This window comes from Mustela erminea, chromosome 11 (genome assembly GCF_009829155.1).
Source record: "Mustela erminea isolate mMusErm1 chromosome 11, mMusErm1.Pri, whole genome shotgun sequence".
Taxonomy (NCBI): Eukaryota; Metazoa; Chordata; class Mammalia; order Carnivora; family Mustelidae; genus Mustela; species Mustela erminea.
This window is the reverse complement of record NC_045624.1, coordinates 50442567-50458209: the sequence shown is the minus strand read 5'-3', so window position 1 is coordinate 50458209 and position 15643 is coordinate 50442567. Positions and strand designations below refer to the sequence as shown.

Genomic DNA, 15643 nt, shown 5'->3' with positions numbered 1-15643 from the left:
TAGCACCTTAACCAAGTGACCACAGTAAATCCCCAGTGGGGCTCAGATGGACTTGTGTGCCTCTGGGTGTGATATTCTGAAGAAGATACACCTTGGTTTGTGTTGTATTACCAGCCAGGGGCAGGCCACTCCAAAAGGAGGAACATCTATGTAAAAACTGACCTGTATCCTTCAAAAGCATCAGTTTCATCAAAGAAAAAGAAAGGCTGAGAAACTGCTCCCAATGGCAAGAAACTGAAGAGACATGACAGTTAAGGCGGCACATGATCGTGGGTTCGATCCTGGACTGAAGGGGAAATGTGCTATTGAAGGACGTTATTGCAACCACTGACAGCATCTGAACGTGGTAAATAGGGGAGTTCAAAGTCATGTTCCAATGTTAAATTTCCTGAATTTCACAACTGCACTGTGGCTACGTCCCTATTACTATCTCTATTCTTAGGAAATAGATACTATAGTAAAAAGGCATTAAAAAAACGAGGTAGGATTCCTACTCTCACATGGTTCAGAAAAAGAAACACCTATGTGTGTGCATACATATAGTGTGTGTGGAAAAAGAGGTAAGATATATGTGGCAAAATATTGAAAGTGATAAATTGGGGTAAAAGATCTGTGGGAATTCTTTGTATTATTCCTGCAACTACTCTGTCAATTTGAAATTATTTTAGGGTGTTGCCTACACTCTTGTTAGTCTTCCAGCTGCTTTATCCAGAATCCCCAGGCTCTGAACTTGGCATTTAGCTACCCTGTTCACTTTAGTGTACACTTAGCCCCATGAGCGCTTAGCATCGCTAGGCATTCAGATGCCAGAACTGAAGTTTTTAGAACCCACTAACACATACAGCAAAAAAATTAATCAAATTTTGATCACATTTGTATGAGTTATCCCCTAGGAATGGGGGAATGGCATCTAACTTACGGATCATGGATATGACATTTAAACATTATCTTTCCGGTGTCCTTTATTACATTTTGTTTTAGAAAGGTAGCAAGAAGGAAGAGGCAGAGACACACTTGTCAGAGGACACTCCCGAACTCCACGGGGCTGCATCTTTGGAAGTACTGTCACTCAAGAGTGGCTGATTCAGTACTGCAGGACTAAATAGGCATTACTGACTTGCTTCCCTCATTTCCATAGCCGCAAGGACAACTGCATCTCTCCACAAGTTGCTGCTGAACTCGTCTGAGGTTGTGGTTTAGTGATGGATTTAGACCATCTTCGGAAAGTCATCGTACAAATAAGCAATTTGCTTAAACACACACTCATGCACAGTTTCCTTAGTTTAGTAAGTACAGTTCATTTCTTCCCTTCTGTCAACAGAAGACAGGGTAAATAGGTACTAAAGGCAAACAAGTACTAAAAATTTTCCAAAAATATCTAAGGAACACACTTAGCGCTTTGATCTAAACAATTCCGTCGAGCAAAAGAATGGGCTGCACAACAGAGTGACCCAGAGTGTGGGCTCTGAACCAGCTCTGGATTCTTCCCAGCTCTATCGCTCAGGCACTGCAGGACCCTGGGCCAGTGCATGCTGTACCTGAACTTCCCTTCCCTCATTTGTAAATGGGGGTCATGAGAGCGTTAACTTTATGAGATGGTTATGGGGATTAAAGAGGACAGTGTGGGGATAGCACTTAACCCCATGGGCAGCCTATAATAAAGAATAAGTGTTACTGCCATAGTAAGAGTGATGGTGATAAAAACAACACACGAGAGTCGAAGTGGTGGGGACTGGAATGCAGGTTTTAGGAGAGTACTTCGTTCTCTTGCCAGAACAACACTTGTCAATAACAGGCGTGCAGGGTACAGGGTCTGATGAATGAGGGACTGACCGGAATCTGTTCAACAGCAGAAGAGCAGCCTCAGCTGGGGAGCAACGAGCCCCGCAATTAACACTTTACGGCCCAGTAGATAGGCACCCCTAACACACACTCCGTAGGATACCCACGCTCATCTGAGTGGGTCCCGGGAGGGAAAAAACCATGGGTTTTTTTGTTTTGGCCTTTTGGTATAAGTTTCCTTAATTTGCTATTACAATTGACATTAACCTTCTATGAGTTCTGGTGTCTACCGTAATGATTTGGTATCTGTATCCACTGCAAAACGATCACCACAATAAGTCTAGGGAACATCTGTCACTTTACATTGTTACAAAAGAAAAAAAAATTTTACTGTCATGTTTATTGCTTTAGATTAAGTAAATGTGGTACTCAGCTGGCTACCACTTTACCAGATCCATTCCTCTGGCCTCCAGACAGCCTGTAGTGAAGCAAGGCCTTCAGCCTGATGAGAAGATTCCATTTAAAATTGGCAAAATACACACTCCTTGGTTCAAAATGGAGAGCTGGGGCGCCTAGGAGGCTCAGTCGGTTAAGTGTCTGCCTTTGGCTCAGGTCATGATCCCAGCATCCTGGGATCGAGCCCCATGTTGGGGTCTTTGCTTGGTGGGAAGCCTGCTTCTCCCTCTCCCACTCCCCCTGCTTGCGCTCCCTCTCTTGCTGTGTCTCTGTCAAATAAATAAAATCTTAAAAAAAGAAAATGGAGAACTGATTAAGACTGTGGTGGGCATAAAATAAACAGAAAGTCATACAGTCACGATATCTGATTTTCATGTGTAAAATGCTTCCTAAACCACCTGACAAAGGATTGCTATCAACTGAATTTCTTAAACGACTGGTGAGGCCACTCAGAGGACAGGAAGATTGTCATTCGCAGCAGCCTGATGGCCCAGCACACGCAGAGCCATTGTGAGGGCTGCTTGCAGGAGACTATATTTATATTAACCGCTAAAGACACAGGATCCCAAAGGTGAGGAATATTCTCTGTGGCAGAATGCTTTCTTACTAATTTCTAACATGATGTTAGAGAAAAATAAAGAAAAAACTTACAAAAACAGAGCGATCCAAATGAATGCATCACATCTATGGATAGCTGACAACAAATGAAACCACATAGAAAGGCTTTGGTGGTGGTGCCTGGGCAGCTCAGTCAGTTAAGTGTCTGCTTTTGGGTCATGACTCCAGGGTCCTGGGATTGAGTCCCACATCAGCTTCTTTGCTCAGCGGGAATCTGCCTTTCCCTCTCCTTCTGCCCTTTCTGCTCACCCACTCACTCGCTCGCTCTGTCTCAAATAAATAAGTAAATAATCTTAAAAAGAAAGAAAGAAAGAAAGTCTTCAATGTTCAGAGCTACAAAGAACCCCAAAGATCACTAAGGCCACCCACCATATGGAATGATCAACTCTTCTCTGCCCCTAAACCTCCTTGCCTGTGATTTTGGACCATGTTTCTCAGACCATTTTCTGTCTCCTAAAGCAGTCCACTCTGCCACTAGGATCTGCTGCAGGGAAGGAAGTCCTCCTGTGCCCAAGCCAAAATTTCCCTCTGTGTCTCTTCACTGGCAAACAGCACTACCTATTTGTTCATTTGGTGTTCAAATTTCGAAAGGCAATCATGGCATCTCTGTTTACTCATCTTTCCCAGACTGTCCTTAGCCATTTCTCAGACCCTCTCACCGTACTAAGAGAGTGGGACGCAGGTTGAGTTCTGACAGAATGGAACGTTGTACGCCGCATACAACTGACTCCTGGACCACTACCTTTCTGGTTTCTACAGGATTCCATGATATTCTTCTGTTGAGTTAGACGGCGAGAGTGCAGTTAGCATGTTTGGTACTGAAGGACACCTGTACTCTTAACACTACCTGAGCTCTACTGTTGAACATGCTCCTTCTCTAGCAGTTTCTGAGAATCAAAGAGAATGAAGTCTGGGGGAAGACAGTAATGCCATGGACGCCACGTCCACAGAGGTAGTGTGGCAGAAGGGAAAGACATTTTGTAATAAGGCAAATGCAAACCAAAATCCTACTTCTACCAATTGGTTGTCATTTAGATTTTGGACGAATTCTCGGTTTCCACATCCGTAGTTGGGGGTAATGCCCGTTATCTCATGAGTGCTTTAAGGAAACAGTGAGAAAACATATCATATAGTGCCCAACCCACATTAGGACTCATTACTTTTCTTTCGCTCTTTTTTTTTTTTTAAAAGATTTTATTTATTTGCCAGAGATAGAGAGAGAGGGAGAGAGCACAAGCAGGGGGAGCAGCAGGCAGAGGGAGAATCAGGCTCCCCGCTGAGCAAGGAGTCCAACACGAGACTCAATCCCAGGACTCCGGGATCATAACCTGAGTCGAAGCAGATGCTTAACTGACTGAGCCACCCAGATATCAGTTTCTTTTTAATGAAAAGCACTTTTTGCTGAATTTTCTTCGAAATGATAACATACCTAAAATATCTGGGGTGGTTTTAACTTCTCTAATCTGCTTCCTCTCATTTTCAAACCTCACAAGATATCCATGGTTTTAAAGTACTTTCTGATATTCTATCCAAATGGTTCTTTCATTTAGATACATTAGGTAATTTGATTAAATGGTCCTACTTATTTCTGGATAATTTTCATAAATATAAGTGCTCAGTATATTTTCATGCTGAATTCTAAATTATGCTTGATAAATGATCTGGCTTTTCTTTAAATTCTGTATAGCTTCTAGCTTTTAATCTATGAAAATGATATCACTGTGATATGCTTGGCTCTTTATCCAATGCTTCCAGAAACTCAAAACACTTCAGAAAATGATCCTCCAACAATTAAAACTCAACATAGGAAAAGAATCAAAAATGAAAGAATACTAAATAATGGAATACAGTTTAATTCTGTTCTACTTTTAACCTTTTCATTTATAAATCAGGATTTCCCTGTCTGAAAATGCCTTCAGGAAAGTATCAGTAAGCCTTGTTTCTTTCCAAAGCCAAACATAAATGCCCCATTCCCAGAGGACCCTGGTCCTATCCTAGTCCTTGCTTTTCTATCCTAGAACTGCTCACCATATTCAGTCATTTCTATTTCAGCTAAGAATAGAACACTGTCTCATAAAAACTTCTTGTAACAATAAGCAACAGCATGAATTCTTTCTATTCAGAACAAAATAACCAATCACAGAAAATAGTTACAGAATTTGAGACCCAAAAGTCAGGAGAACTACTTTAGGACATTTTTTTTTTTTTTTTAAGAGAGGATTTTTTTTTTAAAGGATTTTATTTATTTATTTGACACAGAGAGAGAGAGAATGACAGAAAGAGAGAGGGGAGGTCAGACGGAGAAGACGACTCCTTGCTTAGCAGAGATCCTGAAGCAGGACTCCATCTTGGGTCTCCAGGATCATGACCTGAGCTGAAGGCAGCTTGCTTAACCAACTAAGCCACCCAGGCACCCCATATTTTAGGACATTTAACAAATGAGGCAACTGAGGACCAGAGAAGTCAATTGGTGAGCTAAAAATTCCACAGCTAGTCATAACAGAGTGGCCTAGAATGAATGTCTGCCTTCTGATTCAGATGGTATAGAGGGTTAGCTCCATAAAAGTTTATTATTTACTATGTTCTGGCATTATGTTTCTCAAGAACTTTAGTTCCTTGGTATCAACAGCTACTGGGGAAGTGAGGAAAAGTTTTCCAAATACATTGAAAATCACTGACTTAAAGCTAACCGACTTCTCTGCTGCAGGACTTCTCAGGGCCTTTAATATTTACTGTTTTGGGGCAAATTCAAAGGGGACCATAGTCAGAAGGGTTTTCCAAACATTTTTAACCATGGAATTCTTTAGTTTTTAAAAGCATTTTATGGGCAAAATGTTCTGTGAAATATATTTGGAGAGATGTAATAGTTAATATATGCAATGTAAATTCCTTAATTTCTTTTAAGTTTTAGTATTTTGTTCTCTGCTTACTTAAATGTGTGTCAACATATGCTCAAAGCCAGACACATGAACCAATGAGATATGCCATAAAAAGCAAATTCCATTTATAATATATAAGGACTTTTTCACCTATGATGGGTATCTATAGGTTGTCTAACCTTTGATCTAATCTTCTAAAAAGTAGAGAACACAGATGCATTTGACAAATTAAAGAAAAAGTAAGTAACACAGACTATGTTACAACATCAGTAGAATTCCTACATTTAGTTCACGTTCCCTGGAATCACAGTGGATAGATTAGTCATACAGTCAAGAAAGTATCACAAAAACTGTCCTTGACCAGGTCAGGCTCAGGCAGGAAGAAAGGAAAGGTCAAGATGCTTTGAGTTTGAATGTATGGAAGTGAGCAAGCACACAAGCGTGCGGGACTGAGGACAAACCTGAGCAGTGTCTCCATCCCAAGAGGACTCCGAGTCACAGCCTGTGTGAAAGGGACTCCCAGAGACCCTTCAGTCTATGCGAGCGTACTTGAAAACCACAGCAGGGAAACACAGCCTGTTGGGCTCCCGGTGCAATTCGAGTCTGTGAGCCCACAGGGCAAAGGATGCTGTTGTTGAGTAAGCACACCTGGACCTTTCTGGGAGCACAGATCTCGACCTCGTCTAGGCGTGTGGCAGCTCTGCGGCCAGCTGTTTTTTGACAAAGCCTGAAAGGCAGAGCAGCTGGCTGCAGCCATTATAGATGGTCCAGGAGGCTGAGTGCTCTGCAGGGGTAAGGCATTGGGGGCTGAACTCCACATGGCAACCTCTCTCTCTGCTGAGGGAGCAGCTTCTTCCGTGATAAAATGCAGGATATCCCTGCTGTGGGATGCATTATCCTCTCATTTGTAAAAAGACAGTTCATGTTTTTTTTTTTTTTAAATTTAAAGATCCACTTATTTGGGGCACCTGGGTGGCTAAGTGGGTTAAGCCTCTGCCTTAGGCTTAGGTCATGGTCTCAGGGTCCTGGGATAGAGCCACGCCTTGGGCTTTCTGCTCAGCGGGGAGCCTGCTTCCCTCTCTCTCTCTGCCTGCCTCTCTGCCTACTTGTGATCTCTCTCTCTGTCAAATAAATGAATAAAATCTTTTTTTAAAAAATCCACTTATTTATTTGCACAAAAGAGAGCATGAGTGGGAGGGGCAGAGGGAGAGAGAATCTCCAGCAGACTCCACGCCTAGTGCAAGCCCAAGACAGCCTCACCACCTGAGCCAAAACCGAGAGTCCAGACGCTTAACCAACAGTGCCACCCAAGTGCCCTGACAGCTCGTGTTATTGAAAAGTCATGTTCTTTTTCAGGGATTTCCTCCCATAAAGCCTAAAAGGCAACACCAATTACAGCAACTAGGACACGAGTTTGGTTGAGGTGGGGATTTGTAAAGAACATGAAAGGGTTTCTCGTACGACTGTGGGCTAACGGAAGAGAGACCTGAAAGGTTCAACAGTGTCGTGGCGGAAAAACATGGGGCCAGAGGAATAAAGCAGCAGAGCCCGTATCTTCCTTCCTTTCACTTCAAGCACTGCCCTCCCATTTACAAAAAAAAAAAAAAATTAAGGCAGGGAGGGGCAGAAGGAGAGGGAAAGTTTTAAGCAGGCTCCATGCCCAACTGATGCAGGGGCTTGATCTCATGACCCTGAAATCATGACCTGAGCCAAAGTGCCAAAGTCAAGAGTAAGATGCTTAACTGAGTAAGCCACGCAGGCACCCCACTGCCTTCCCATTTAAAACTTTTAAACCCATCTGCCCCTTTAAAAAATGATAAATACATCACATTTTTTAAAAAGATAAGCAATAAGAAGATAACAAGCCTTTGCAAGTCCAGTCTCCATCATTAAAATGTCGGTGTAGATCTTCCCAGACTGTTTAATACACCTCTATGTGCCAAATTTATATAGTTCATTTTTTCCGAATGGATAGGATCCTACCTATACATTGTTTACTCAACGTATTTTTACTCAACAGTGTGTTGTGAACATCTTTCTGTGTCTGTAAAAGTAGCCCTGTGTAAGGGCGGTGAGACACCAGACGCTGGGCCAGGAGGACTGGATTCAAGTGTCAGTGGGTCACTTCCTACCATTTTCTTACTCAGGAAGCTCTTCAGCTTCTTCGAGCCACAGCTTTCTTATCTGTGCAACGAAGATTACAATACTATCTGCTCCACATGCTGCCGCTGGAGTGAAATGAAACAGTGCTTGTAAAGTACTTAGTGAATACCCAACCTCAGAGCTGTGTGCTCCATATGTTTATTCCTGTGCTGTTGACTCTTCTATCACATAATTATATTACATTAAAAATCCAATTTCCCTATTTGGCATTTAGGTTATTTCCATTAAAGAAATAGTTTCTGCTCTGAAATTACTATAGATTCACAGGAAGTTGCAAAAACAGTACAGAGAGGTCCTGGGTACCCTATAGCTCATTTCTCACTGTGGTGACATCTTACAGAACTATGCTACATTATCCACACCTGGAAACTGACCTTGGCCACCTCTGTAGTTCGCCCGCAGATGTCACCAGTTTTATGTGCTCTCATTGTGTCTATGTGTGTAAATACACATCAGTGCAATTTTATCACACGTGTAGATTCATGGAACCCCCACCACAATCAGGATACAGAACCTTCCATTACCATCAAGATCCCTCTTGTTACCCCTTCATGATCACAGCCGTATTTTCTCTCTTTCCCTGAGCCCTGGCAACCACGAATCTCTATTCCTATCATCTTATCACTTCAAAAGTGTTAATACATGGAAACATACACTACACAACCTTTAGAAACCAGCTATTTTCCCTCATCATAATGTCCTCGAGATCCCCCCAGGCAGCTATGCATACACATCATTATTTGGTCCTTTTCGCTGTTGAGCTGTATTCCATTGTAAGGACGTCCTATAGTTTGTGTAACCGTGTACCTGTTGAAGGACATTTGCGTTGTTCCGATCTTTAGCTAATACAAATAAATACAAATAAAGCTGTTCTGAACATGTTTTTGTATAGACTTCAGTTTACATTTCTCTGGAATAAATGGCCAGGAATGTGAATGTTGATTTAATGGTAAGTGATGTTTAATTTTATATAAAGCTGCCAAACCACTGTCCAGAGTGGCTGTACCATCCTGCATTGCCACCAGCAACAGGTGAGAGACCCAGTTTCTCCATGTCCTCACCGGCATTTGCATCTTTTTGGAGCTAAAATAGGGGTATGGTAATATTTCATCCTGGCTTTAACTTGCAGTTTCCTAATGGCTAATGATATTGAACATCTATGTCTAATTTTTGATACGATAAACAATGCTATAAGAGATCTCTTTATTTGGATAAATTCTAAAGTAATTTCTATGAATGAATTCTTCAAAATGGAATTGCTAGATAGGCAGATTTTTTTTTTTTTAAGCTCGAAACATAATGTCATATCGCTCTCCAGAAAAGCACCAATTCATACCGCCACCAGCAGCATGTGAGTTAAAGAATACCGAATGCTCTCACTCTTTCCCTTAGGGGCTTAAAAAAGAAACTTCCTGTCAATACACTCCCTAGTACAGGGAAATAAAATAAAAATTAGATTGCCCCAAATCCTACTAGAGCAGAAGATGAACCAGCTAAGATTCCCTCTCCAAGGACATCCCATACCCAGACATGCCTCTGACATTTTCATCAAACACATCAGGAAGAAAGGAAACTCATTTACCTTTATGGGCAATATGACACAGGTCTTCTTGCATTTTAGAAAACTCTGACGAGGTTTCAGAGCCATCAGAGTAATTTTTCTCTTCTCCAAAATCTAATGTTGACAAATTAGGATTGGAGGAATGCAGTCTTACTGGGCCAGAGAAAGGTTTGGGGACCTGAAGTGACACCAAAGGGAGACATTCCTTCTCAGATGCAAGAGGCTTAGAATATTTACTTGGTACTAAAATTAGAATTTTGTAGAAGAATATTTTATAGGTAAATCTTTCTACCGAGTGACAACTTAAAAGAAAATAAATGAAAACCCAGGAAAGCACTTTCTCTAGCAACTTGCTCTGGCTTCTTGCAAAATAAAAATGGGTGAGAAATCACATATTCTTTTGCAAATGATTGAACCATTAAAGCTCTAGGTTGGAAATGACAGCTACAGCTGCCACACTCTTTCTCATTTCTGTTCAATTCCCTCCTCCTGGCAATAGCCATCCAGTACCTAGGTTGTGAACAGTGGCTAGGTTTTAGAATGTTTCCTTAATTTGCATCCGGTGCTTCCAAAAAGCTAACTTCTCACATGTCTGTACACAAATCATTCTTCACTTTGAAAGTACTGACGTTCAACCCATAAAGTGCTTTGAACCAAAGAACATACATGAGTATAGACAATGACTTATCCATTAAGTCTCTGATTTATATGACCTTAACAATGTCCCCATTTAATATGCAATGGCTGAGATGCAAATCTTAGCCTCTGGCTTAGCTGTGCACTCAGGAAATTGGCAGCTAGTGTAACACAGTGAAACTCTGATGGGGGTCTGGGGGGTTGGACACAGAGGCAAAAGAGAGTCTGCACAATGTCCCACTTCAGAGACTCCAGTGGGCTCAGAGGGATGATGAATCCCCTGACTAGCCACAGGAGAGGTGGGTCAAAGCACACACGCAAGCAGGGAAGAGGGCAAGTGGGTTTGGCATTAAAGAAGGGGAAACCTAAGTCCAAGAAAGGGCCCAACTCCTTCCATCTTCATGCCATTTCCCCTTACCCAATTCCATTACATGCTTATTGTAGCAACCAGAAAATCGAAGTGATTGACTTTCTCTCTGCACAGGCTATTAGCGAGCACAACTGCAGAAAATCCCATCGGAGTCCCCGCAGCCCCCAGCATGCGGGCCAGAGAGCAGGGGAAGCAGCGGTTACCTGCAGCGTTCCTGTAGTGTCTTTGCCAATAGCTCTGGACCGCCACCTCCTGTGAGATCTTTTTTCCTTTTTGGGACTTTCAAAAGCTGTACCCTTTGTTTCAAAACAGGAGAGAGAGCACAGAAAATAAGGCCTCCCAGACCGAAGAGGGAAAACTGCACAGCAAAGTGACCACCTCCGTCCCCTGGAATATGGCGGAAGCAACCAAGACCGGACAACGTCCCACTGTTAGCTCGAGGCTGAGGAGGAGAGAGGGAAGCAGAAAAACACCACAGTGCAAACAGCAGAGGGATCTGGCTGACCTGGATGGCATTGATGGCAGGCGCCGAATACGTCCGGTGCAGGACGTCCATACTCTGCAGGAGCTGGCTCATTTCCACCAGGTATGTGTGGCAGTGTGCCAGGTCTGTGGGACAAAAGCAAAAAGAAGATTCATAAGCCCTCATCCTGGCACCCAGGCTGCCCTATGCTCATGCCAGATACTTCTTAAATTTCTCTCTACAATCTTACTTCTTCCTTTTTTACAGAAGAGGCAGTGCACAGCTATGGTGATGGTCATAGATTTGGAGAACAAGACTGCCTTGGTTTGAACACTTCCTGAACTCTGAATCTTGGGCGAATTATATCACTTCTGTGCCTCAGTGTCCTCATCTGGGAAAGGGAGAGAATTATACACCCCTTTATAGGGTAATTGTGAGCTGACATAGGTCAGCATGCTTTTGGAGTGCTGGTACCCTGGTCAGCAGTGAGTAAATCAGCTCCCATCATTAGCATCATTATGTCCAATATTGCAATAACAGGGTGTCATTCTTTGCTTCCGAGGACTCCAGACAAGTGAATGAATGAAAAAAAAAAATGAAGGTTGTACTGGTCTCCAAGGACACCTATCGATCAGGGACCCACATGAGATAGTGGTGATTGTCTGCACATTGACCTGAGAGGACCTAAGAGTTCTCACACCAGTTTCTTGGTCCCTAACTCAAAAGACAGTCCTTAATTTGCTGTTTGTTGGATGATGGTGGCTGTTTCCACTGAGAAATCAAGACCCAACGGCTCTCAAACTTTGGCCTCATTGGAATCAGCTGGGGGGGTGCCTGGGGGGCTCAGTGAGTTAAAGCCTCTGCCTTTGGCTCGGGTCATGGTCCCGGGGTCCTGGGATCGAGCCCCTCATTGGGCTCTCTGCTCAGCAGAGGGCCTGCTTCCCCCTCTCTGTCTGCCTCTCTGCTTACTTTTGATCTCGCTCTGTCAAATAAATAAATAAAATCTTAAAAAAAAAAAAAAAGAATTAGCTGAAGAACTGATTAAACCACAGATCCTTGAGATCTGCCCACAGTTTCTGATTCCGACTGAGAATTCGCATTTCAAATAAGTTTGCAGGCCAGGCCTGTGCTGCTGGCCCAGAGATACCTGTGCCAAAAATGTCACTCAGTGAAGCTCCTGAGTGACGTTTACTGGGAGGGCAAATCTTATAAGGCCCCACATGTGATAGTATCTGCATTCAACGGAGAAAATGCACTTTTCAAGACCTGGCATCTTTCTCTTATCACGGTTCTCAATCATGGCTTTGCTTTAAAATCCACTGGGGAAATTCTTTAAATTCCATATGTCTGACTCCCTTCTGGAGATAATTAAATCAGAACATCCCCAATCCCACTGGTGACTTGTTTTGTTTTTTAGTTCCCTGTGTGGTTCTTAGCTCATTAGGGTTGAGAACACTGAGCTTCCTTATGGAAGAGTTCTCAATCCTGACTCCTTATCAGAGTCATTTGGGAAACTGTAGAAAATCAGTGATGCCAGGGCCCAAGTGCAGACCAAATTAAAGATTCTTCTGGAGAGTGGGTATTCTTGCCTTTCAAATGCTCTTCTGGTGATTGTGTGTGCAACTAGGGGAGAAAACTCCTATTCGTGGGGATCTCCATTTGGTTCGCCCACTTACTGTGAGCCATGACTCCCAATCCTGGATGTACACAGGAGTCAGTTTGGGTACTTAAAAACAATAACATCGACAACAACCAGAGGACTGCACAGAGCCCACCCATGGAGACAGCGATTTAGTAGGTCCTCATGGAAATCAGACGTGGGTACTTAAAGAATACTTCACCATGCACAGCCAGGTGAAGATGGGAAGCTCTGCAGGGAGAGTATCGTTTGGTCATCACCTGTGCAAACTCAGTGAGCGAGCTCTGAGAGGAAATGTAGACTAGTGACAGGAAAATTCACCCGAGGTGTGAATACTCAACGAGTGCCATCTGAGAGCCATGACAGAAAGAAGCAGAGGTTTCAAGTCACTTTACCTTTGGAGCATTTTTCCATGTCCTCTGAAGACAGCAACCATAATGGAACTCGCGTCTCACCAGCACAAGAAAATGATAAATTGCTTCCGGTTTGAATTGAGTTCTGCTTTGATATACTGCTACGCTGTTCCACAGATGACAAAAGCACATTATAAATGAAAACAGAGCCCCATGGGGACACGTTAGGATAAAGAACAACAGAGTGAGCTGGTTGCTAACAGAAGCCATTGACTTATAATGGGAAAGAAGCTTCTAGAAAGCACTCCACTAGCAACCCCCAAGCTCTGGCTGTCACCTCAGCCTGGCCATACCATGCTCTCATGCCTGGGGCTGCAGTCCTGAATTTCTTCTTCAGTCAAATGATAATCATACCCAAATTATGATACAAATGTTGAGAAATTTCATAATCCTATACGGCTATTAACAAGCACACTTCATTTTACAAGCAGAGAAGAAAACCTAAGTCAGAATGGTCAAGGGAGAGCTGGAGACACCATTAAATTCCTCCCTGTGTTTTTTCAGTTACTGTCACAGTGACAACAGATGCTCCTCTGGCCCTAGTTCTGAGCAGCTGGGCAAAGAGATTCTTTCCCACGAGCCCTTCCTCCTCAGAGAGTCCCCACTGGGGACACGAAGTCACCACCTTCTTCTTGATTCATTATTGGCAAACTCTTACCTTCCTACTTGATATGGAGTCCAAGACCCCAGATGCTGAGTCTGTGACAGTGGATCCGGGGAAATAATGATTAACCTCATGTGGAAACATGGCGATTTCATTCTGACGATACATTCTGTGGTGGCGGAGTTTGGATACCCACTCATCAAAGATTTCTTCTGACTTGACCTAAATTGATTAAAAAGAAAAAAACAAGAGTGTCACTCACTGAAAGAAACAATTTCTTCATTAAATTGAGACGCCCTCTCTTTACATGTTGACCCGTGTAGAAATGTAGAAATATGAGTTTATTGATTTAGTTTAAATTTATGTGGAATTATAGGAATACGTTTGAGAAGGAAATGGAGAATAAAAATGGTCTTCATAATCTTCACTTAGGTTCTCAATGAAAGGGTCCAATTGACATTGGGGAGGGTATGTGCTTTGGTGAGTGCTGTGAAGTGTGTAAACCTGGTGATTCACAGACCTGTACCCCTGGGGATAAAAACATATGTTTATAAAAAATAAAAAATTAAAAAAAAAAAAAAGAAAGGATCCAATTGTCATGCTATTATTAAGAAAGCAAAAACATTACCACTTATATTAAACAACAAATAAACTAGAATTCATGTTGATCTGTCTCAAAATATTCCCAAATTCACTTGTCCCCACTTCCATTCTTCCTGAAAATATTAGCACCATGTTTCTTTTTAAACTCTTCTATAATTCAAACTTTTCAGATCAATCTTCTCTGAACTGGAATGAATTTGTAAATTCTTCCCAAAATATTTAACCTTGTTAATCTTCTCTGACAAAGAACACATTGGTGAGGAATGTGAAGGTTTTTTTTTTTTAAAAACACATTTCCCTGTACTTGGAAATAGGAAAAAAAAATGTGAAAAACTATTATTGGACATTTCCAAGATTTTTCAAACACACCTACACAAACAGTTAGCTACTCTCTCCATAAATGAGTATCTGTGTCTTCTTTGCAGGAAGAATAATGTTTATAACTAGCAACTTTTATTATAAAGTAATTAGAATGTTCATAAAAGTACTAGAAAGAATGTAACAAGCACCTACGCACTGGATCTTTCTTCACAGTCCATGTTTTGTGTGTACGAGGGTGTACTAATATTTTCAAAGTGGAAAACTATAGATACCTATATACTGGAATAGAGTTTCATGAAGTGGCAACTTAAAATCACCCAACATGATGCATGGTCGGTTATCTTCCAAGAAGCAAACTCCAGGTCAATCTGTTCAAATCTTTCCTATCATCACTGCCGAGAGCAAAGATGTCTGTAGCCATCACTCACTCGTTTAGGAAACGGTAGGTCAGCTCTTAGGTATGTTGTGTTGGTAAGAAGGACATGCAGGACCTAAACCACCCTCCTCCCCAGGTGCTACTGAATATATCACTTACAGGAAAAAGCAACACCAACTGGCGGACATCTATTTATTCTCCCTAAATTATGTCTTTGAAATGTATTTCACTTCCCAGAAACGCTTATGGCAGGAACTTCACAGAAATCTGACACCACCCTTTGCACTGATCTGCTCTCAGAGGCTCTTAAAAATCAGCGCCCAGAACATTCGTCTTCACTCATTTTTTTTTATTGGTTAAGTGAGGTAGAAGAATCAAAGCACTTTATTAAATAGCTGTCCGGCTTTCTGTTCCAACCCCACCAGCAGATATAGGACTGTGGGTGGACAGCCACTTAACCCTTCGGCTACCCAGATTACTCATCTAGAAAATAAAATAATGGGATTGGGCAGCCACCACTTAAAAGCTGCCTGACTCTGAGGCAACTAACAAGGACCCTCAGACAATAGCTCGCACCTACACGAACACTCACAGCTCACTTTCAATCAAATGAACAAGAAACACGAACAGAACTTAGAGTAAATCAACACAGAGAAATACTAAACTGTTTGTCATGGTATTAGCACACAATGTTATTTTAAGCACTCGGGTTCTTCCAAACCTAGGAATGAATAATTACTTTTATTCTATTATGTGAAA

At 42.2% G+C, this 15643-nt stretch overlaps 1 protein-coding gene across 5 annotated transcripts in view; it reads right to left on the bottom strand.

Annotated features, from left to right (window-relative positions):
* The window catches only part of OSBPL3 (oxysterol binding protein like 3), a 179288-nt gene that overhangs the window by 49047 nt on the left and 114598 nt on the right, over positions 1 to 15643 (bottom strand). For 3 of the 5 annotated variants that reach the window (XM_032304466.1, XM_032304468.1, XM_032304470.1), the window contains 5 exons: positions 13639 to 13806; positions 12963 to 13086; positions 10971 to 11074; positions 10669 to 10761; positions 9481 to 9637 (listed from right to left, as the gene is read on the bottom strand). In XM_032304466.1, coding sequence (XP_032160357.1) covers positions 9481 to 9637; positions 10669 to 10761; positions 10971 to 11074; positions 12963 to 13086; positions 13639 to 13806 — 646 coding nt within the window. The remainder of the gene's footprint in view (positions 1 to 9480; positions 9638 to 10668; positions 10762 to 10970; positions 11075 to 12962; positions 13087 to 13638; positions 13807 to 15643) is intronic. The other 2 variants (XM_032304467.1, XM_032304471.1) reach the window with 1 other exon arrangement.